The sequence below is a fragment of the Hylobates moloch genome, unplaced genomic scaffold (assembly GCF_009828535.3).
Source record: "Hylobates moloch isolate HMO894 unplaced genomic scaffold, HMol_V3 SCAFFOLD_22, whole genome shotgun sequence".
Lineage (NCBI taxonomy): Eukaryota > Metazoa > Chordata > Mammalia > Primates > Hylobatidae > Hylobates > Hylobates moloch.
This window is the reverse complement of record NW_026652297.1, coordinates 15377221-15401062: the sequence shown is the minus strand read 5'-3', so window position 1 is coordinate 15401062 and position 23842 is coordinate 15377221. Positions and strand designations below refer to the sequence as shown.

General features: G+C 43.8%; 1 protein-coding gene across 7 annotated transcripts in view; it reads left to right on the top strand.

Moving 5' to 3' along the window:
- Positions 1-23842, top strand: part of EPHB1 (EPH receptor B1) — a 501064-nt gene that overhangs the window by 404641 nt on the left and 72581 nt on the right. For all 7 annotated transcript variants that reach the window (XM_032144100.3, XM_058433527.1, XM_058433526.1 and 4 more), the window contains 2 exons: positions 9538-9660; positions 22443-22690. In XM_032144100.3, coding sequence (XP_031999991.1) covers positions 9538-9660; positions 22443-22690 — 371 coding nt within the window. The remainder of the gene's footprint in view (positions 1-9537; positions 9661-22442; positions 22691-23842) is intronic.

Here is a 23842-nt window from a genome sequence, read left to right as displayed (position 1 = left end):
CCCACTGCAGGAGGCAGAAAGATTGATAATGTCTGATCCGAATGTGTGCACATAACTATACCTGGACCATCCACAGGCATGAACTTCCGGGGGATGCAGACAGCAATTTGGAGCTCTGAGATCTTCCTGACTGGGGAGTAACAGAACACCAGCAGCTCCCCAGCGTGTTCATTAATGCCTGAGAGAGCCCCTGCCTCTCTTGCCTGCAGGCAAGGCACAGGACACTACAGAGAGGCTGGCAGCTCCTCCCCTCCCAGACCTTCCTTTCAAACTGATGCAAAGGCTGAAGAAGAGATGACAGAAATGTTTGCAAACAGAATACCTTCTCTAGCTAGTTGAGACATGGCGGATCTAGTAAATCTGAGAACATAATGTGGCTTCTAGGGCACTGGTTTAATGTTCATCCTGAGAGCCTGGAGCACAGTGAACAGGAATGTAGAGAATTTGGATTTGGGTGGAAAGAGACTAGCTGGAAAGCAGGTTGGAAGAGAAGATGTACTGGGTGTGGTGCTGGATGCTCTTCATCTGAGCCTATCATTCATGTTCAAGGGTGGGAGGGTGGGGATGTGGCTTTCTGAGTCCTGGAAGAGGCAGAGAAACAGCTTGTTCTCATGGTTTTTGTGGGCCCATTCTCAGTAGGTGCTGGCTGACTAACAATTGCCTGGATGAGATGATTTAGGCAGGCCAGGTGGCCACCTCGATGATCTAGGTGGGCAAGTGTAAGTTTGAGAATCTATCTTGAAAAAGGTTCCAGTTGATTCTACATTTGGGAAACGTAGAATCTAAAAGGTATTTACAAGGATTAGGTTACTACATACTTTGTAGAGGTTGACACCTCCCTTATTTCTGAGTTGGGTGGAATGTGTGGGGGTAGGGAGAGTGGAAGATGAGAGCTTGTTAAGGGGTTTCGGGTCAAGGGCTTTCAGAAAGCGGCCCTGACAGACTGACGTCCGTGTGTAGGCAACTGCAGATAACATTACAGCGCTACTGTTGGTGAACTTTGGGAAACGCACAAACAAATGGGGTATGTGCCTGAAGAGTTTAGACTGGCAAACACCCTAGTTTTCACATAGGGTAAGAGGGCAGAGCACAGAGATTACAGAACAGGAGTCTGAACTTGATCCCTGCCAAACACTTGGATAGATGATTAAGCAGATGAGTTCTGGGCATTTACACTTGAATTCAGTGATCATTGGGAACCCCCAAAGATTCGTTAAGAAAAAAAATATGAGGGCCTCATCTAATTTACCAGGGTTATACCTTTAGTAAATTCAAGAGGAATTGCAGATGGAGTGAATTTTTATTTTGAAAAAAATATTTTATGGTCTCCTAAGGGAAAGCATTTTTAAGTGGATACTGAGCTTGTCTTCCTACCAAAAGAAAGTAGGTTAGTGACTCTGTCAGCCAGGAAGGAAGTCCCTGGTGTTATTTTAGTCCTTGTCCTATTCAATCTCTTGTTTGTTTGATTGTTTTTTTAATTCATGACTCAGGTGCAAGCATAGGGAAGCTTATCGAGTGTGTAGGTAACATTTGGAGAGCATAACTAACACCATAGAAGATGAATCAAAATTCAGAACTATCCAACAGCTTTGAATGCTAATTTGAAATCTGCAAGACAAAATGTTAGCAGGATAAATCTGGAATCTAGTGTTTAGGTTAAAACAAAAATAAAGCAGTGCAAATAGGAGACCTAACTTGCTGTTTGTTTGTGTGAAAAAAATGAGTTAGTTGACCACATTCTTAATATGAGTGATATATAGCTGACAAAAATCCAAGCAATGTTATTGATGCAGTATAATACTACTAATAACCACCAGTATTGCACACTTACTCTGTTAAACACTTTACATAAATTAACTAGTTTCATCCCTCTAACAGCCCCATGAGGTACATTTTGCATATGAAGAAACAAAGCCTCAGAGAGAACAAGTAACCTGTTCAGAGTCTTGGAATTAGTGATTTGCAAAACAAGGTTTAAAACTCAGATCTGTCTGACTCTGTGGTCTCGATAAGGGTTCAGATCAGAAAAGGTGATATATAAACAGTGTCTTCTGTGTGGTAAGAACACATCTAGAGTGATGTTAGTTCTGGGATCCCATTTCGAGAAGGACATTGTCTGCAAAGTAGCTGTCCAGAAGACAGCAGCTTGCTGGTGGAGCGGTGGCAAGTTCTGATCTGCTACCAAAGAGACTTGGAAATGCCAGTGTTCAGTGCTGCAGACACCCAGGCAGGGACCTGGAAGTCATCATCCAGCATAATGCCATTATGGCAAAAGAAAGATGTTGTTGGCTTCATGAGATTAAATGGCACCATCAAGTGAAATATCAAAGTAGGCCATATTTATTCATTGTAAGTGCACTGCTTCCTCACTAGAGCTGTCCAGCAAAGAGACAGTCTGCCTTGCAGGGAGGTGTGAGTTCTCTGTTCCTATTCAAGCAGAGACTAGACAGTTGTCAGTAAAGGATGCTAGAGAGAAGATTTCTGCTTTAAACAGGACATTGGACAAAATTACACCCAGAAACATGTCTAGTTCCAAGATTCCACACCCAGTTTCTGGATTCTGGGTGGTGCCTGTATTTCAGAACTGCAAGGGACACAGCATCCAGCCCAGAAGAAATCACCTCAGGAACCAAAGTGCAGGTCAGGTGTGTCCCTGAAGGAGGGAGACAGACTGGCAATTTTGGCTCCCTCTTCTGGAGGGTAACCAGAGCATTAGTCACTGAGAAGAGTAAATGAAGTCTTATTGGGAGAGGAGGAAAGGCTACTTGGTACAAAAGGTGGCTGAGTTTACAGCGGGGGCTTATTAAATGTCAAATAAATTTTATGAGCTAGATTCACCCATGTGTCTGCTGCTGGCTGTAAGCCGGAGACTCAAGAAACTGTGTTAACTCTTTTGGTGCTGAGATCATCAGCTCCTGCCCTTGGCTTCCCAACAACTCCTCAGTGACCCAGAATCAGTGGGCCTTGCTGGGAAGGACTGGCCTGTCCCCGTCATTGATACCCACAAAGCAGAGAGATGTTAAGCTTTTTTTCTGAAATACTTTCTTCAAGAGGAAGCAGCTATGGTCTACTTTCCTTTGGGAGATAGATGTTCAGCAATAACTGGTTTTTGGGGCAGATCCCAAAAATGTGGTAAAACACCCAAACACAAAGTGTCAGGAAGGTCCTCCTCCCACCCACTGCTTTTCCAGCCTGCATTGTCTGCCCATTGTCTGCCCTGAGGTTCCTGTCCTAGGTTCTTCCTAAAGCACTGGCTGGGCACCCATGACCCCTTCTTTCATGGAAAAAGACAACCACCCATTGTCCTGGTCTTAGCCCTCAGAAGTCGGTGGGGCAAACTATTTCTAGTGCTCTTCAGCCTTCACTAGCTGGTTTACTCCAAGAAACTGCCCAGTCCTCAGCCTTTCAGCTACCACCCATGTGCCTCCCAAACCCACAACTCCAGCTCCACTCTTCTGACTCTGTTTTCAGTCCGAGTTTCCTGACAAGCATCTAAGCACCTGCATATTTCATTTGTACATCCAAAGTCTAAAACCACATGTGCCAGCACCTCTTACGATAGGATTTCTTTCCAAAAGCCCTTCACCTGGTTAATAGTGCCATGTGATTCTAGAAGTCTTGGCATTGACTTGGATTCATCTTGCCCCTCCCTAATTCCCCATGTCTGACTGCTCATCAGCTGCAACCACTTCTTCCTTTGAAATTTGTCTTGTCTCTTCTGCTGTTCTTGTTGCGGCACTCCAGTTGAAAACTCTGTTATCTTACACGTGAATTAGTATTACATAACAACCTCATAGCTATTTTTCCAACCTCCAGCCCCTTCCCCACAGCACTACATACAAATGCTGTAGCTTGCCAGCAAAATGAGCCCCCCAATGCCCCACTTTCTGTACATCCATACCCTGCTGATGGAACCATTGTCAGCTCTGTGTGTCCCATGACATCAATCCTAATGTCTCTATTTGGTAACCAAGGCCTTCCCATGCTTCTGACTATCACTGATTCCCTCCACATTCAAGCTGGTATTACTCTCCCCACTCATGCACTGCCAGGCCTCTGTTAGCTGCAGCTCACGACACTCCAGGCCCCTCTTTTGCCAGTGCAATACGATGTGCACTTGTCCTTTCAGGCTCAAGCCGAGTTCTGATGTTTTCAGGATTCTGTCCCTGAGGACTGGCACCCATAGCCTCTGCCTTTTCTGGTCTCTGCAGCACTTGCAACCCATTTCCAGATGTGGGCTCCTGATCTAAGACTATCCAGCACTGTTCTCCAGTTATTTCATATCTTAATTGCCTAAAGAAACTTGTGAACTTTGTTTTGCCAATAGCTTCCACAGTTCTTAGCACAGTGCTGGTTTGGAGTCCTGATTAGTGTTGAGGAAAAGGGTTGATCAACATACTGAGGCAGAAGATTGGATGAAGTCCCTGTATGTAAAGATCTCCAAACACATAAAACCCCTTGTGATTAAATATCTGGACCAATTTTAGGGGAGTCACAAAAATGACATCATCTGCCTTGAATCCAGAATGAAGAACAAAAAGCCACACTTTCTCATTGGTCTGTTCAAACCTGCTGGGACACAAACATATTAAGACTAAATATAGCCTAATGCACTACCTCTGGCACCATATTGTGGAATTCTGGGCATCCTCCACCAGCTGGGAAGTGCCAGGTTTGTCCTGGCACCCCTGGAGCCATGTGGGTATTCGTGATATCCACTAAGATGTCCACGGTATTGATTTTGTACTTCCTAAATGCACAGGAGGCCTGGATAGAAGCATTCGCTCCTCTCTCTCCAGCTTTCAATCCCCAAATATCACCTACTGTTTAAAATGGCCCTTTCCAGCCCTCTTCTGCTCTTCTCTGAGACCCTGGCACTTGTAAAGGGTCTCCCCGACTTTTCAGATACGCTCTACGTGTCTGCGACCTCCCCAGAGACATGACCCAGCCTTTTCACTTTTGAGAGCATCCTGATCTACTGATGCAGGGTCTCTGATAATGCTCAGAAGTTTCTTCTGCTTCAAGAACTACTCCATTCCATGCAAAAAGGTTCTGGACAGTGGCTAAATCATTTCTCCCCAAACCTAATATATTTAAAGGCTTGGTTCATGTTCAAGATTTCGTAATTCTCCTGAGTCTATGGGCCTTTAAGGCTGTAGTTAATCTCAACTATAGCATAAGTGAATTTTGAGGTCAAAGAATACACATGAATGCAAAGTAGATCTTTAATCAAACTTAGTAAATTAAAAGAACATAAAATTAAAGATTTTTCTCTCTTTCGAGGTACTAATAATCAGCAGTTTAAATCAATACATAACATTTTTGTGCCAAAGGTATATGAAAATAATTGGAAACTATAAAATATAAATATGTTAACAATATTTATATTAGCAATAATGATAATATAAAGCATTGTACAAATCACTATAAAATGCTTTACATTATAGGGATATATTACATCTGATATTATTATTACTGCCACTAATAATATTTCCCCAACACTCACAAATCTGAGAACGTTTTCTGAGCCCTGTCTCCAAATGTTGGGCTGTGCCTGACTCTGTAGCTGACTTGAATTCCTTGTTCACTGTCTGATGATTCATTGCACTAAACACCATTTTCCTGATAATTAAAAACTGCTCACTGGCAAGTGGGAGCAGGAACAGGCTGATGTAGGATTTATGCAGAAACACAAAATGAGCCAAAAGACAAATGACCTGTTCTGCCTAGCTAAAGGCTTTTTTTTTCCCCTCATCATCTTCTAAGATTTGGAAAGGCTAGCTATACTGCAGGAGGGAGGTCTAGGAAGATGTGTCATTATGAGATGAGGCAGATGCAGGGGGAGCCCTTACATGCTTGGTTGAGGGTGCTCAACCAAGTCACTCTCCCAATTTAGAACACAGACTGTTGCCCCCCACAGAGGAGCAACACAAGGCCACCTTCTCAGCCCACCCTATCGGACCTTAGGGGAAAGTCATTGAGTTTGAGCCATTTGTTAGACCAATGATTCACTTTTTCAGTTTCCCTTCTTCAGTGTGACAATGCTTTCCTCAATTTCAGGGGAAATGAGTGCTGAGTCTAATTGTTGCATAGATGCAGCCATTAAGATGTTCTAAACTGACGTTGCATCACTACTCCAGGCAGACTTCTTGGCTTCTGGGGAAAGGCCTCAGTGACACCAATGCCCATGGCCCCAGAACAGCAGCTGTGACATCACATATATGTGTGCACACACACGCACACACATACTTCTTAATTCTACAAGCTAGCAAAGCAGCACAACTCTCTTCATCAGTAAAGTGCACCCATCTTCACAGTGCAGACTTTGTTCCATTTATGTGCACTTATTTGCACATTACTGGCCCAAAAGAATCCTGGCACCATTAAGAGGTGAGCCCTTTCCCTTCTGGGAATAGCTCCTCCCTCGAACTGATTGGGGCCAATATCTGTAAAACTCATTAACCCAGAATCCTTTCCCATTCATCCTTATGTATGTCTTTACTTGCAAACCATTCATTACTGCATATTCTAGATTGTTTAATTAATTTCCACGGAAGAGTTCCTGTAGGACAGCTTAGCATACATCGTTCAAAAGCCTTTGATCTAAAATAACAAGGTAGTTATTTTTGAAGTAACTAATATAACCCTAAGCGGCTTACAACCACCACTGCCCACCCTCCGCTTACTTCCTCTTCCTACCTCCCCAAACACTTCCTAGAACAATTTACTGATGATATAACAAGTCTATCAGTCAGTGAGTCATCACTGTACATCAGGCGCTGTGCTAGGTATGTCATCAGCAATATGTTCTTTAATCTCACAGCCAACTTGGGAGGGAGATGTTACCGCCCTCATTGGCAGGGGAGAAAACCATGCTAAGAGATGTGTGCCAACTTGTCACATTACACAGGGCTAGTAAAAGGTTTGGGGGCCCTGACCTCACCTGTGGGTCCCAGCATCTGGGCCGTTTACCTCCTCTCACCACGGCACAGAATTTGGGAGAAGTCACAGCTTGTTAACACTGACCTGCTGTCGCTTTTGCATTCTGAGTGCATCTGTTGCTGCCAGTTGCACACCAGCTGGCTTCTACCTGCGGCATCAGTGTTTCTTTGCCTGACTGCTTTCCCTGGCCCTGGAGCCTCCCCCGCCCACCCGTACAACAGGCCAAGCAGCCCCTGACCAATTGTGTGGAAATATCACAGCTCCCTTGACCCCAGAGTGGGACAACTCTGAAGTATGTGCTAAACTAGACATTGCTTAGATGTGAATCTCAGGGGAATTAGGCCTGCTCAATGACCCGCAGTGGTCAGTGGCTTGAGAACGCACCTCTTACAGGCTGCCTTCCTTTCCCTATCTTACTTCCCTTCTCATCTCAGGTACTTCTTGGGATCACCACCCAGATAAGCCACTTGCCTCTAGGGCTGCTTCTGGGGGAACCCAAGGTAAGACAGGGTGGCCTGGAGATGCTGACCTGGGTTCTCTATATGCTTCCAATCTGGTTTGGCTGTTCTTACTCTTCACTTGTTCTTTATAACAAATCAAAAATGACTGGCACCCCCATCTCCATTTATCTCTTTGTCCACTGTTACTAAAGTAGAAGTCTCTTCGTACACACACACATCCCTCATATCCATCCTGGGGACTAGAATATTCTACATAAAGGTGAGGATCTCTCAGTTTGCTTTGTCCAAACTTCAGTCTATACATTCCCAAGTCAGTGTCCTCCCAAAGCTTTCAAGGAGCCTTCTAGAATGGTGTGAACAACCCTAAAACAAGTGACTGGGAGTAACTCGTCTTTCAGAAAAAAACTGTTCTTCTGGGCAGGACACCTGGCCCTCCTTATCTTAAAAAATAATCCCCTCAGGCCAGGCGCAGTGGCTCACACCCATAATCCCAGCACTTTGGGAGGCCGAGGTGGGTGGATCATTAGGTCAGGAGTTCAAGACCAGACTGGGAAACCCCATTTGTACTGGAAATACAAAAATTAGCCAGGCGTGGTGGTACATGCCTGTAATCCCAGCTACTCAGGAGGCTGAGGCAGAAGAATCACTTGAACCCGGGAGGCGAAGGTTGCAGTGCGCCGAGATCACACCACTGCACTCCAGCCTGGGTGACAGAGCAAGACTCTGTCTCAAAAAAAAAAAAAAAAAAAAAAAAAAATTCCCCCAACGGTTTGCTTTGCTATATCTTCTGTCTTCCATTGGATTACACTCTAGTATTTCCAGTCCTTGCCTGAATTGGTGACCAAGCAACACCAGTTTAGGGAGCTATAGAGCCATAAGAAGTTTTTTGGATGGAAAATGTCAAAACTAGAGCTGGAGGTCACCAGGGAACAAGCTGTAGTGGCGAGGGGTGGGGAACATGAAGAGGGAGGAGGTGCTAAATGGAGCTCATGAAACCTGAGGCCTGACCTCAGCCTTAGGCCCCAGTCACTGCACCTGGAGCAGTGTGGCTTTTTTAGGCCTGCCTGCCCCTGCTGACCTGACTGTTTCTTGAATGAGACAGCAGTACCTGGCAGAGAAAGCCCCTACTCTTCCCAAGGCTGTGATACCAGACCTTGTCATTTGACCTTCGAAGCCCCAGCCTTTCCACTACCCACCACCATGTAAACAATTCCTGTACTTTGCTTAATGACATATCAAACGTGTTGAAAAATTACATTGAAAATGAATGCATTTGTTTCTTGGGTTCCATTTCCTTTTTTTTGTTCCCTCTCCTCTACTTTTTGAATGTATTTTTTCTGCAGTGACAATTCTCTACTTTGTCCCCATGCACACCTATTTATCTTGCCACTGTATATATCAGTGACAAGGTCTATATTCCTTTATGTATTTCTCATTCACCATTTTATTTGTTTTTCATACTTCATGTGTCCGAAGGCATGAAGAGTCAATCACCATTTTTCTTTCATACCACCTCATTTTTTCTATGTAGACTTTGCCCTTTTCTCTATTAGTATTTTCTAAGCTTTTCTCTCCACATTTTCTCTTCTGGTGAACCATCTTGGCACTTCCATCTCCAGATTTTTCTAACAGCAATTTCTCTCTTTGTAAAAAAATCCATCCTCATCCCTCTTACAGCCCTGCACCACAGCCGTCAGTTATAACCTTAACAGTGGCCTCCACTCAGGAAAGTTGTCAAGTTGATAAATATTGATATCTACCCTACCATTTTACCACCACTTTTCTGCTAATGCATTTGGTTGGCATCAATCAGCTTCCTTGCCTTCTGTGAGCGCCCGGTGTGGGAACAGGTCCTGATCTGTCACTTATAAGTAATCTGCTCCACATTTCATCAAGAGCTCAAAAAAAGAAGAAAATATGGAGGAGAAGTAGAGGACAGAGAATCAGTCTAGAATGACCCAGAAGGAAGGGAGATGGGGAGGCCCAGCAAGAGGAGGAGAGGCAGAGAAAAGTTACAGCCTGGTGGGTAGGAGAGCTCCTCCCAGGAATGCCCTTAGTGCTGGGGACATCAGCAGTGCTGAATGACAACCGTGTCCTCTTTGGGATGTTAACCCTGTTTATCTCCTCCAACAAGGCTCCCCAGGTATGAAGATCTACATTGACCCCTTCACTTATGAGGATCCCAATGAAGCTGTCCGGGAGTTTGCCAAGGAGATTGATGTATCTTTTGTGAAAATTGAAGAGGTCATCGGAGCAGGTATGGCTCTTCCCTGTCTTGTTTCGGTTCTCCTGGTGTCCAAACATCTTCTTTCCACCACCCTAGATGGTCTCTTTCAGTATGAAAAGCCCCATTAGGAGGAGAGCTTCTATCTTCTTTCTCCTCAGAAGATGAGTCTGAACTATCTACATATGTATCTAGGACAGAGAGAAAACATCATTTGGGATCTTTGGGGACCTTGACCATGGTGGCCAAGCTTGTCTGCTGTTGCAGAAAAGTCAGCTGCAGTTTAATAGATTCAGAAATAACTCTGGAAATGGGCCACCAAATGCAGATAAGGTACTTAGTTGAGAAGGCTTTGAAAGAAATCTACATTTTTGGTATTCCACTTATTAACAATGATATCTCAATGGCTTAAAGTCAAGATATCTTGCCATACTGTAAGTTCTCCATTTCCTATGTACATGAATTTGAAGACAGACCATGATGAGCAGAAGAGAGACCACTGTTTCCAGAAGAAAGTCAGCCTTCTTTTTTTGTTTTTTTTTGTTTGTTTGTTTGTTTGTTTGTTTTACAAAAAATCTATGGTATAGCTGGTAACAACACAAGACAAATTTCACTCTCAAGAAATGTGTGTGCCCTAATCCATCTTCCTGCACTGGAATAGAAACCCATCCCAGTGTAAAACTCACTGCCTGAGATGCTCTCAGGAAATCATACCTAAGACTGATCTAGAATTTTCATCTTCCTTCAATGGGTTAGTAGTTGAGTCAATTTGGTAATGGACCTAGCCTTATTAATGTAAATGAGATAAAACATCTCAAAAATCACTAAAAGAAATCTCATTCCTGTGTCTTATGAACCTTTTTAAAAGATGTTTAAATTTGTTTTATTTTCTTCTACAACATTCTTCATCTTTTCTTCCTCTTCAATTCTTTTTAGCCATTGTCCAAGCTCTCTTCACTAATATGCTGTCATCTTTTTTAGGTTCTTAGATCTAGAAGTGCTTTATTCATATCATTATTGGGAAAGCCATGGAATTGCCTCTCTCAATAATATTTTAACTCAATAAAATATGTTTAGTCAAAGTCTTACAGCTACTTCATATATTATCTTTAGGGGGAATGTCACCATCTTTCTGTTCACTGCTCTCTTAATGCACTCAGGGGTCAAAAAGCCATCTTTTAAATTGGAAGTCACATTTGAGAGTCTACCCCATTAGGCCGCCATCTTCCTGCTCTGGTTTCCCTCTTGAATAGCTTCGTCCTCACACTTCTTTCAGCATAAGTGTGGTGGGTGCTGGGAAATGACACACCACCTACTCCCACCAACCCCTCAGGAGTTTCAGCTGGGTCACCAGACTCAGATCCACTTGAGTTTATGCATATTTCTCATTGACGTTTACATTAAGAATGTTGCTGAACCACGACTTTCACTTCTGTGCAGATAATTTTCTCTTCCCCTTTAGATGCTGACATATTTAAGGATCATGCCTTGGAAGGCTGGGTACCAGATAAATTGGATAACTCTTAAGGGCTCAGATTTCTCCAGTAAACATCAAAGAGTGTTGGGGATGCGGGCTTTCAGTCTTGTACTCTGTTTGCTCGCGTTATTAATTGTTGTTATGGCTCGTGGTAATGGTGCTAGTGACTTTAATGTTGTTATTTATGTCATGTGCTTAGAGCGATGTGTTCTGGACTGTATTTCATCCCAGAGAGCACACATCAGCCCCACCCCTGCCTGCTTTTGTCAGAGGAGGAGTAAAGAGCTTTCTCACTTTGTGACCCTACTGGATAGTTACAATTTGGGGTGAGTTCACCAGCTGCTGGATGCCCGTAAAAGGACAATTGATAGTTCTGCCCCATCCTTCACCTCCATTTGTGTGTAGCATTTGCCAGTGCTGCCATGTTTGTGCATTCTGCTCAGAGAAGGTTCAGTCCTCTCCATGACTCACGTGGTATTGGGGAGAAATGATGCATTTAGTAGTTTCTGTGATGCCCAGTAGCATGGCATAAAGACCTCTGCCCAGTTACTCTGCCCAGTTACCCACTCTCTAGCAGAGACCCATCTCCTTGTAATTCAGAACGTCCCAGAGCGAATCCTTGTGGATGTTAACTTACTATGCATAACTTCATGCAATTTTAACAGAAGACACTCCTGAAGGGAACCAATTTTTCTCCAGGTCCTTTTCTCCTCTGTCATCACTCTCGTTTCCCCTCATACCCTGCCCCACTGAGGCTGACTCTTCAGTGCTAAAAGAGCTGGTGTGAAGGTCAAATTGTTTTAAAAGTAAGGAATTTGTTAAGGTAAGATTTATGCCATGTAACTGGCAGTGTTTCTCTTAGCCACTTGAAATACTTGAAGCAGGCAGAAAACGTGGGTTGCAAAATGGCAACGAAACATGAAAAGAAGAACCAGAGTCCTTTATTCTTCCTTTATTTTTTTCTCTCTCCCTCCCTCCTTCCTCTCTCCCTCCTCTTCTTCCCTCAGGCTTTTACTGAATACTTCTTATATGCTGGATGTGGAGTTCCAGAGGCAAATAAACAGACTCAGAGGTCTGACAGATTTAGTGGGAAAAAATCAGGCCAGTAACAGTTAATTATTCCACACCATCCACACAGGCATGTATTATGCAAAGTGTGGGGCCAGCGCAGAGCAGCATCCAGCTTGCTGTTCTGGGAGGGGCTGAGCATATCAGGAAGGCTCTGCAAAGAATGACCTTTGGCCTGAGCCTTCGAGGATAAACACTAGTAGAAAAAGTAAGTTTTTATGAGGCGTATGAGAGAATGAGATGGTGACAGAAGAGGAAAACTAAATGATTTAAGAAGGATAATGAACATGATCTTCCAGCAGTGGACATGCTATGCTGGACAGCCTGCAGTAGCTTGCAAGAGCCAATTATGCACATCTGTTTCTAGCCCCATGTTTAGTGACACCATGTTGGTAGCTTGACATCAGCCATAGTAGAAGTATTTACACCATGGGAACAGGCAAATGCTACAAATCCTGAGCCTGCCCTCTGTTTGTTCTTTCTTTTCTTTTCTTTTCTTTTCTTTTCTTTTCTTTTCTTTTCTTTTCTTTTCTCTTTTCTTTTCTTTTCTTTTTTCTTCCTTCCTTCCTTCCTTCCTTCCTTCCTTCCTTCCTTCCTTCCTCCTCTCTTTCTTTCTCTTTCTCTCTCTCTCTTCCTTTCTTTCTTCTTGACATCAATCATAGTGGGAGTATTTACACTACCTCCTTCTTCCTTCCTTCCTCCTCTCCTTCTTCCTTTCGAAAAGTGGTATTGAAACTTTATAAAATCCCCACCCTCAGACTATTTGCAGAAGAACTACTCTGCACCAGCTAAATATAGAGCCAGAGGAGAAGGCTGTGTTTGTTGCAGGAGGGATTAAGTTTAGAGTTCAGAAAGATCTTTATTCATTAAACATTGTTTCTGTGCACATGACTGGGGGTGATGCTGGAAAAATATACTCAATGCCTAACAAGTCCTGCCATGCAGGGGTTATTGTCTAAAGCACACACATTCAATGCCACTCAGTGAGAGGAAGGCAGTGATTGAGAGCTCAGATGAGGGCCCAGAGAATGTGTAGCCCTGGAGATGGGAGAGAAGGCTTGATGGCAGGAGGGGACTCAGGGAAAAGGGACAAAGTGGCCCCTGAGGTTGCGAAGGCTTTGGATGGACTGACGCTGTGTGTCACATCCTGAGAACAAGGGGAAAGAAAGTTGCTGGAGAGGGATTGCCTGTGGGTAAGTATTGAACACTAAATCTGGAGAATCAGCCCAAGATCTAGAGATCCAGAGGCTGCTATATGAATTTTATCCCATAGAAAATGGGTTCCATAGCAGGGTGGGTGAAAGGACCAAGGTTCTAGCAAGCTGAATCCTATAAATGCTGTGCTTGGATTGGGCTGGAAGAGAGGGATGGGAAAGAATGGGTAAAACCCTGGAGGTGTGAAGACGAGTTATGGGATTTTGTTTAGATGTTACGGAGAGGCTTTGAGATGGTTGATGCTAGGATCGAGGCTGCATTTAAGTGACTAAACTTACCCAAACTGGGGTATACCCAAATGAATGTGATGAATGGAACGACTAGTGGGCTTGGTTCCTGGAGTTGATGGGGAGTGGTAGCATGGAGGCTGTATGAGGGGCATCAGGTTAAGGGAGAGTAAGGCTGCCTGGCACCCAGGGTGTGGGGAGTGGCAGTTGTGCATGTGAGTGAAGACCCCTGGAGGAAAATTAAGAAACTGTGAGGCGGAAAAGTTGCATCAACTGCCAAAGTTTCTCCTAAAGTTGTTGCAAATGTTGATCAAAGAAATAAAAATATAATAATTGTGAGCCAGGTGTGGTGCCACCCAAGAAGACAATAATACATCATTAATTATTAAGTAATTATTTGTTTAATGTTCATCTTTCCTCACAAGGCTCAAAGTTCTATGGGAGCAAGGGAATGTATGTGTTTCGTTGGTCTGGTACCTGGCCTAGTGCATGGCACTTAAGTGCTCAATTAAATATTTGTTGTATATGTCAAATGAAAGTAGGTCCTTGGAGGGAGAACATGGCAGAGTTAAAAATCTGGAGAACTAGGTAGTGTTTGGGAGAATGAAGAGAGACTGGAGAGGTGGCATGAGATCATGAGTCATTTGATGCTCTGAAAGTGGCCCAGTGGAGTGAAGGAAAGCTGACCCTTCCTCTTCTCACTGCAGATAATGAGAGTAATTGAAGTATCTTTACAGAGGGCAGCAGGTTACCTTGGTATCTTCAGAGAATATCAGTTTGTTGTTACCATGAGTCTGACTAATAGGCATCATCTCATAGGTCAACTCCAATGCATCGGTTAATTCTGGTCAGTTTGATCAGTAGACTTGCCCAGAACATGAGTCAGGGCTCTACAGCTTGAATGGCACTCCTGGGTTGTGCAGTGTGAAACCTGTATAACTGTATGCAACAGCCTAAGCATGACTGTCAGTGTATGACTACGTAGGTAAAGGTGTCACCAGAAGTTGTTGGCAGAAGAAGACATGCCATTTGTATTTTCATTAATAAATATGTCTCCTCTGACTCTAGCAGCCAGTGATTCAACATTTCCAGGAATGGATGATCATCTGGAAGAAGGAAGCTTGCAGTGAAAGGGCTGTGTGAGAATAGTTGGGATGAGGGAATGTGTAATATGTGTGGATGGGGATGGAGTCATCTGTGAGGCCAACAAAGGCCCGGGTTTCCTTGGGGATGATTTGGCAGAAAGGTCACTTGCAAGTTTGACAGTCCTGGGGTCATTCAGAGTGCAGATGGGCAGCATGAGGGTAACTCCACATTGAATAGAAGTTACGGCAAGAAGCATTTCTAGGAGAAGAAATCATAGACATGTCTCCAGGAACATAGTCAAAGTAGCTAGCACCTCTTGAACACTCACCATGTGTCTGACAATACTCTACATCTTTCACAAGCATCGTCTCATTTAACTCTCTTATTGCTCTGTGAGTTAGAGCATATGTATGTGTATGCATGGATATTTTCTTGCAACTGGTAAGGAAATCAACATTCAGAGGATAGCTTGCCGAAGGCTGTGCTGCCAGTTACGTTTATGATAGAGCTAGAATTTAAGCCCAGCTAGAGCTGATCTAGGTCTGGAGAATGTAACCCTCACATGAATGTAACCCTTCGGCTGTTGCATATAGTTACAGAGTGGCCAGCTGCCACTCTTGTTGCTGTGGAAAAGAGCGGCTCGGTATACAGAGACATTGCTTCCGATGGCATTTTGGAATACCCATTGCTTCTGTCTAGCAGTTTGGAATACTCAAGCCTCTTTGTTGGGAATTATGATACCATCCTAGAATTCATTAGTACTCTATCGTGATGCTACAAAGACCGTCCCACATGGCCTGGAGAGAGCATGTCCTCATAGAATACCCTGGTCCTGTCTTCTGGTTTTCTTCTTCTAAGTGTGATCATTATCAGCGTTAAGAAGGACAACAAGGACTGAGATATTTAGCATCTTTAATTATAAGTGCTTGCTTATGAAAATAAGCTAATTATATATAAAATATAGATGTATGTATGTGGGTGAAGATATATACACACATATGTGATGTATAGGTATGCAGTTGTCTAACAACTATAAAAAGCTACAAGAGGGCCGGGCGCGGTTGCTCACGCTTGTAATCCCAGCACTTTGGGAGGCCGAGGCGGGCAGATCATGAGGCCAGGAGATCGAGACCACGGTGAAACCCCGTCTCTACTAAAAATACAAAAAAAATTAGCCGGGCGTGGTGGCGGGCGCCCGTAGTCCCAGCTACTCGGAGAGGCTGAGGCAGGAGAATGGCGTGAACCCAGGAGGCGGAGCTTGCAGTGAGCCGAGATCGCGCCACTGCACTCCAGCCTGGGCGACAGAGCGAGACTCCGTCTCAAAAAAAAAAAAAAAAAAAAAGCTACAAGAGAAAACCATTTTCCCTTACTCTCTGGATATTAGGTATTGTGAATACTGTAGCTGTCAAGCAGGTTCCATCTCATATGCCAACTCAATGGCCTGGTAATGAGTATCTGAGGAACTCTGATGAAAGGGTGAAGATGGTTGTGATCTACTAATAACGTCTATCCTTTGTGCAGGGTCAGGAAGTGGTGGAGTGTGTACCATGGTTCTGCTCTCCCTGGTTGAGCCATAACTCATTTATCTTGCACAGGCTAGTGTGTTAAAAACTTGCTTGAAAACATGCTTTAAAACCTAGTTTAAATGTATTCTTTAAAAATTCCATTTCTGGTGTAAGCTTGAATTAGTAACTAGAAGCTCTGCTTTCCCTTTTTTCCCCCCAAGGCAGTTTTTTACTTCAAAATGCTGCTTTTTTAAAAAAAGTGCAATTGTGTGTAGATTTGAGCTGTGCAAAACCAGAAGCTACTGCTTGAAATACCTGCTGGCAGGTGAATGTTTCATTTTCAAAAATTGAGAATTCTTTTCTTCTGATTTTACATATAATAGTTGAGGCATTTAATGCTGCTGAACCACATTTTCTCTCTTCCTCATTTTGTCAAGGAAGGTAGGAAAGAGGAATTGGCAAGGAGCTGAAACTTGCAGGGAAAAATTTCAGCAGCTGTCTGGGAGCAAATGCAGAGGAATTGGTTAAATTACCCTCAGCTGACAGCCTTGAGGGCCAGGTTCTGAAACAGATGAAGCAGGCATTAGAATCACCTGGAGGCTGCTAAAACCCAGGTCACAGGCCCCACCTACTGAGCTTCTGATGCTGTGGGTCTAGGTGGGTTTTGGGAAAGTGGATTTTCTAACAAGTTCCTAGGTGATACTGATGCTACTGGTCAAGAATCATAGTTTGAGAATCACTGCTGACCACACTGGCCACTAGACTGACCTACAGCTGGATCTCGGTCCTAACCAAATAGATGTTTGGCTATAGGAGAGGACCCAATGTCAGCCACAAAGATGTGTGCCAATCAAAGCCCAGTGGGACCAAAATTAGGCTGGCCACATTTACTGTCGGTAAAGAATCTGTGTGAAAAGAATCAACCACAACCACTCCCCAGCACAGTCGTTTCCTTTAAGCGTCTGTCTTAAATATGATGTTAATTCTTGAATTGCTGGAAATATTTTCTGGGTATTGTGAATTTTTATTAAAAATGAAAATGTTATGGCCATGATTTGGAGCTCATGTAAAAGGAAGCTCTTTGGAGTTCAGATGATGGCAAATTGAAGTACCACAGACATCAAGTCCTGGCCCTGATTACAGGAAAACTATCAAAAAGCAAAAATAGTTTCTTGTAGATACTATATTAAACTGAAGTCAGGGATCACAGGCGACAGCAATTTCTTAGATAGTAAGTGACATAGGGTCTTGATTTCCTGTTTGTTATTAATAATAGAAATACGCCCATCGACTCCTACCTCTCTATAAGGCTGTGGGTTGTGGTGTGCTCAAGGGCCAGAAACCTAGACTTTAGCATCCTAGGCTTACGTGAAGACACCCTCCATGCTCAGGCACCTGGCAGGGAAACTTCACCATGTCCCCTGGTAAAAAGCTCTGATGTGTCTTAGATCAGTCAGCATAAGTCTCAAAAGGCTGCAGAAACCTACTTTTCCTCTCTTTTCTCTTCCAGTGAGACCCCCCGACTCTGCACTCCCCCTCCCAACTACCTACTTCTGTTTTGTCTTTTTAAAACAGGCCTGGCATGGTGGCTCATGCCTGTAATCCCAGCACTTTTGGAGGCTGAGGCAGGCAGATCACCTGAGGTCAGGAGTTCGAGACCAGCCTGGCCAACATGGAGAAACCCTGTCTCTACTAAAATAAAAAAATTAGACAAGAGTGGTGGCACAAGCCTGTAATCCCAGCTTCTTGGGAGGCTGAGGCAGGAGAATCTCTTGAACGTGGGAATTGGAGGTGGCAGTGAGCGGAGATCACATCACTGTACTCCAGCCTGGGCAACAGAGCGAGACTGTCTAAAAAAAAAAAAAAAAAAAGGCCAGGAGTGATGGTTCACGCCTGTAATACCAGCATTTTGGGAGCCCAAGGTGGGCAGATCACGAGGTCAGGAGTTCCAGACCAGCCTGGCCAACATAGTAAACTACCGTCTCTACTAAAAATACAAAAATTAACCGGGCATGGTGGTGGGCGCCAGTAATCCCAGCTATTTGGGAGGCTGAGGCAGGAGAATTGCTTGAACCTGGAAGGCCGAGATTGCAGTGAGTCGAGATCACGCCACTGCACTCCAGCCTGGGTGACATGGCAAGACTCTGTCTCAAAAAAAATAGAATAATAAAAAAAAAACACGCACAAGTGTTTCGAACAGTTTGTAGTTTACAAAGCACTTTCTCCTAGACTTCTCTCAACACCCTGTTAGTAAGGCAAGACAGTTGGTCACTTCTTTTTATTGTATAACAAGGAGAAAGCTAAGTTCTGGAGAAATGAAGGGCCCGCCAACATCCAATGTCTCAGGTGTGGTTTGCGTGTAGACATGGAGCTTCTTCCTCCACTCACTACCAATTTTCCTCCCAACTGTACTCAGGGGCCTACTTAATTACAGGGGCGAACATAATCTCCTAGTGAGGATTAGATATTAAGTGACATCCTTTGCAGTTGGTGCTTTGAAAACCTCCTGGCTTGGAGAATATGAAGACATTTGTTTGCCAGACAGGGAAGGAGTTCTTTTTGCAGAATTTCCATTCTTTAAGTCACTGCAGAGCAGATTTCTGAGAGCAGTGACACCATGACCACGAAGGTAACCAACCACAAAGCCCACCATGCCCTACCCAAAGAAGGCATGTTTATATTTTATAATTTTTAAAAACTGTATGATGAATTTTTAGACTTGAAGACCAATCACGAAGATTAAAAATTAAATAACATTTCCCAATTAAGAAAGTAGTTTGATTCATACTGTCCTATACATCTTCATTGATTTCGTCCTTCCTTTTTTTCTTCTTTCTCTCCTCTCACATCTATAAAGTCCATACTATGTGCCAGGCCCTGTGCAGTATGAGGCAGCCTATATGTGTGCTTTGCTTTCAAAAGTATTCAGAAGTGCAGAGATAAATTTCAGGAATGCCATGGCTTTTGGCAGTTCACTAATTCATTTGAAAAGTGCTTGGATGGTTTAAGCCTATGATTTTCATCCTGAGCGGCATGTCAGTATCACTGGGCAGCCAGGCCTGGCTTCATGGACCTGTGACCGGTGCATTTTCACAGGGCCCGATGTTCAGAAGGACCTGCACTTGTTTTAATGCTCTGCTGTTACAGTATTGAAATTCTCAATAATTTTCGAACAAGGAGTCCTGCACTTTTACTTTGCACCATGCTCTGCAAATTATGTAACCAATCCTTTGGGCAGCTTTTAAATATGTCAATGTGCAGGCTGTACCCAGACCAATTCATCAGAATCTCTGAAGTGAGGCCTAGACCTCTGGACTCTGTAAGTCTCTTCAGGTGATTCCAGTGGGCAGCCAAGTTTGAGAACCACTGAGGTAGAACAGAAGTTCTCAACTGGAGTCTTTTTGTGTGTTGTGGGGGACATGAGATTCACTTGGAGCACTTTTCCAAACTCCACACACTGATAGGTAGAAACTAATACATACACTGATTTCCAAATATTCTGATGCCACCCAACTACCAGGCAGGAGGCTTACATGAAAGACATCTGCCTATTAAACAGTATCACTTCTTTTGTTCTCACCTGGCTGTTGGGTTGCTATGATAGTCACTATATATGACGTGTTTGGACCTGCACATTTGGGGCATGATGGTCCCTGAACTATAACTTCATATCTATGTAGCTTTTCATGGCCCTGCTAACTAAAACATAGCTATCTAGAGGCAGTATGGCAGGAAAAGATGGGTATGGACCACAGCCCTGGCTGTGACTCCCACCTGTGTGATTGGGACATGTTTTCCTTGTGCCTCAGTTTCCTTATTATTTAAATGGCCATAGTAATACCTACCTCACAGGTGTGTTGTGAAGATTGAATAAGTCACACAAAGTGCCTAGCACAGTTCCTGGCACATAGTAGGTGGTTAATAAATACATATTTGTGTACTGTCTCCTCCACAAAGAAATATTAACACAGCTTTACCCTCAACTATCAACTCTGGTTTTTTTTCTAAAAGAAAATAGAGCCCATTATTATGGCAACAAGGAAGAAATACTAACCAATATTCTTCCATTAGTATACTTATCAAATATGTAATTTGTGTTCATTCAGCTCATAGTTTTATATATATATATAGCATATATATGCTACATATCAACATGCATACATATATGCTACATATATACATGCATACATATATCTAGACACATATATACATACATCCACATATATACACACATACATATATACACACACATATGTGACAGGTCTGTATTGTCCAGTACTTTTCTTTAAATTTTGCTCATTTTAATTACTAAATAAGTTAAGCTATTGTAATGTTTGTCTATAGAAGAAGATGCTGCAGTAAATATATTTTTAACATACAAAGTCAAATACTGGTACTTCTATTTCTGGATGAAGCAGAGATAAGAATCTTCAGCAGTCTGTAACCCAAGAGTGAGCAAGGCAAAAGCCAAACATGTAATAATAAATAGGATACAACAACTTTTACTGGCATGTCTGCTATGTGCCAAGCACCACAGTGGAGTGGATGTGCAAGCTACAAACATGAATGAGACTTGGTCTGACCTCCAGCAGTTCACCAAAAGAATGTATGATTCAATGTGAAAACCAGTGTTGCAGCCAGGTGCAGTGGTGCACACCTGTGGTCCCATCTACTCAGGAGGCTGAGGCAAGATGATCGCTTAGCCCAGGAGCTCGAGTATAGCATGAGCGACATAGTGAGTGAGACCCTGTCTCAAAAAAAAAAAAAAAAAAAAAGGAGTGGAAGGAAGGAAGGGAGGGAGGAAGGGAGGGAGAGAAAGGGAGGAAGGATGGAGGGAAGGAAAAAGAACAGCCACCCAAAACACATAGTGTTGTAAATGATATTTATCTGAGTATTAGGTCCATGTTGAAATCTTCCTAATGGTGCTTAACCAGCCTCTACTCCAGCCCCAGTTTCTATCAAGTTCTGTTGACTCTGGAGCAGTTTTGCATAACAGTCCTTTCACACAGCTTCCTTCCAATCTTTTTTGCAGCAAGAAAACAAAAGGAACTCCCAAATGAATCACAGGAGCAATGTTAACTTGTCTTTCTCATATGGCGAGTAATTTATCTGATTGCTCAGTTTGCTCCATCATTTTCTTCCAGAAGTGGAAAGTGAGAGAGAAAGTTTTCCCAGCAGAAAGCCATGTTTCTCCTGCTGCACTTACAAGTAGACACTTAACTGCTTCACATGAAAGAATTGGAAGTAACCAAGCCAAGTTAAATTATAAAATAACTTTTGAAAGCATGTTAAACAGGATTCCACAGATTTTTTTTTTTAGGCAGCTATGAAATAGTGTCACCATATTGTTTCTACTCTTGGTGACTTTACTGTGAAAATGTTTCAAAGCTGTGGCATGCATGAAGGTGTGCAGCTCATGCCTGTTTGGAGAAATAACTTGCTATTCAGCTGCCAAAAGTGCAGTTAGCTGACAGCCTCCAGCTGCAGCACCTTCAGGGTCGGTCCTGGCTTCACTGCAGAGGCCCAGCTCTTCCCAGCAGCCCCAGCCAGTGACTGAGCATGGCAGGGATGTGAGGGCCGGGCTGCTTCTGCAATGGGAACTCTGCTCTGGCTCTCTCTTTTGGATTAGCTGGGATTTCATCAGGTCTGCATGGTGATCTTGGGCTGTCTCTGCCCAATCCTGCTTCCTCTCACTTTTGTCTTTCACAGATGAACCTCTTCCCTTCCTAACTCCTCAGTGTCTGTTTTCTGGGGCACCCAATAAACACAAATGCTCTCCCAGCAGTGTAGGAACATAGTATACATCTCATTCAGAGGGCCAAAGTACCTGAACATGTCTCCTATCCCCTGAATGTTCTTGCACCAGTATCTGCTAAAAATGAATCATGATCCTGCTAAAGTGAAACTGACCATTTCATTTCAATTATTCAGCTGGCACACAATGGAAAAATTAAGTGTGGGGAGAAACGAATTCACATATATTCTGAAATTCCACTTTAGTTACCCAAACTATGTCTAAGTACCAAGGTAAGGAATGTACTTTAGTAATCCTCTTGTGTTTGCCATGAACTTGTTACAGCCAAAACAATATAGTTACAGTGAGAGAAGACTGTTTTAATTTCTGCCGCTTTAATCACACTTCCACTTGGAGCACCATTGTTCTCCATTAGATGACTTCCCTCTTGGGTCCACAGACTGAGAAGGAAGAGGATATTAATGGCATTTTTGCTGTTGCAGGAGAGTTTGGAGAAGTGTACAAGGGGCGTTTGAAACTGCCAGGCAAGAGGGAAATCTACGTGGCCATCAAGACCCTGAAGGCAGGGTACTCGGAGAAGCAGCGTCGGGACTTTCTGAGTGAGGCGAGCATCATGGGCCAGTTCGACCATCCCAACATCATTCGCCTGGAGGGTGTGGTCACCAAGAGTCGGCCTGTCATGATCATCACAGAGTTCATGGAGAATGGTGCATTGGATTCTTTCCTCAGGGTAAGAGCAACTCAGGGGTTTGATGATGCACTTGGATGCAGGCGAATGATGGCTGGGGAGAGGGGTTCCATGAGCACAACCTACCATTCAGGAATCGCCTGATCCAGTGTGAATGGGCGTTGGAGATGTTAGCAGAGATTTGTTGCTAAAAGAACAGAACAAAACAGGGCTTGTGGGATCCTTAGGAGGAGGATGGCATGGAGTAGGGCGTTGACAAATGCTTGTTGGATGAATAAAATGAATAGAGAGGGGTGAAGAATGGCCATTGGCATCTGCATGAATCACAGAGATTGAAGAGACTTTTGGCTGCTGCATAGCCCTGTGTGATTCATGCAGACATCCGCGGCCGTCTCTGCCTTTCACCAGCACAGCCACCCTCCCAGACTGCTCTCTGCATTTACAGGCTCAGAAGTAAAATGGATTGCCATTTTATGATGCCTCGGCCACCTGCCCTCTGAGGAGGCACTTCTGAGTAGGGAAGGGGAAGACTGCGTCACAAGCATCTACGGGTATTTCTGTGGTTGGTGAAGATTCCCAACCAACTTGCAGCAGAAGTGGGGAGTTGCTGAAGGCCTTTGGCTGGGAGACCTGTAAAAGATCATTGTCAGAATATGCCCAAAGTAGAGCCAGGCCCACAATGAAACCGTTTTCATTTCTGTAGGATATCACTGAGCACCTAGAGGAAGGGTGAATGAGAATGGCCATGATGCTGATGTCTGGGGAGTGGAAGCTGATAGCTTCAGCCAGGAAGCAGAAGCTGAGAGCAGAGGGTCCAGTGGGCAGCATCAAAGAATGGGCAGAGCCTTCTGAGCAAGGACTTCAGGGTGATACCCAGTAGCTGGCTACACACATTACCAAAGCAACCAAACAATAGCTGTGGCTGCAGATTAAAGGGTCAGTCATTGAAACATTGCTGGGATCACTGCTCTTGGCCAGGCCCTATTCTGGATGCTGTCCCTATAGAGATAAAAGAAACCTTGCTCTAATGCTACATAACAAATCATCCCCAAGACCTCAGTGGCTTAGCACAACAACAATTTATTTTGCTCATGAATCTGCAATTTGGGCAAGGTTTGGGAGGGACACCTCTGATCCATGTGGAGTCAGTTGCAGTAGCTCAAGGGCTGAGGCTTAGGATTGTCTGAAGCCTCC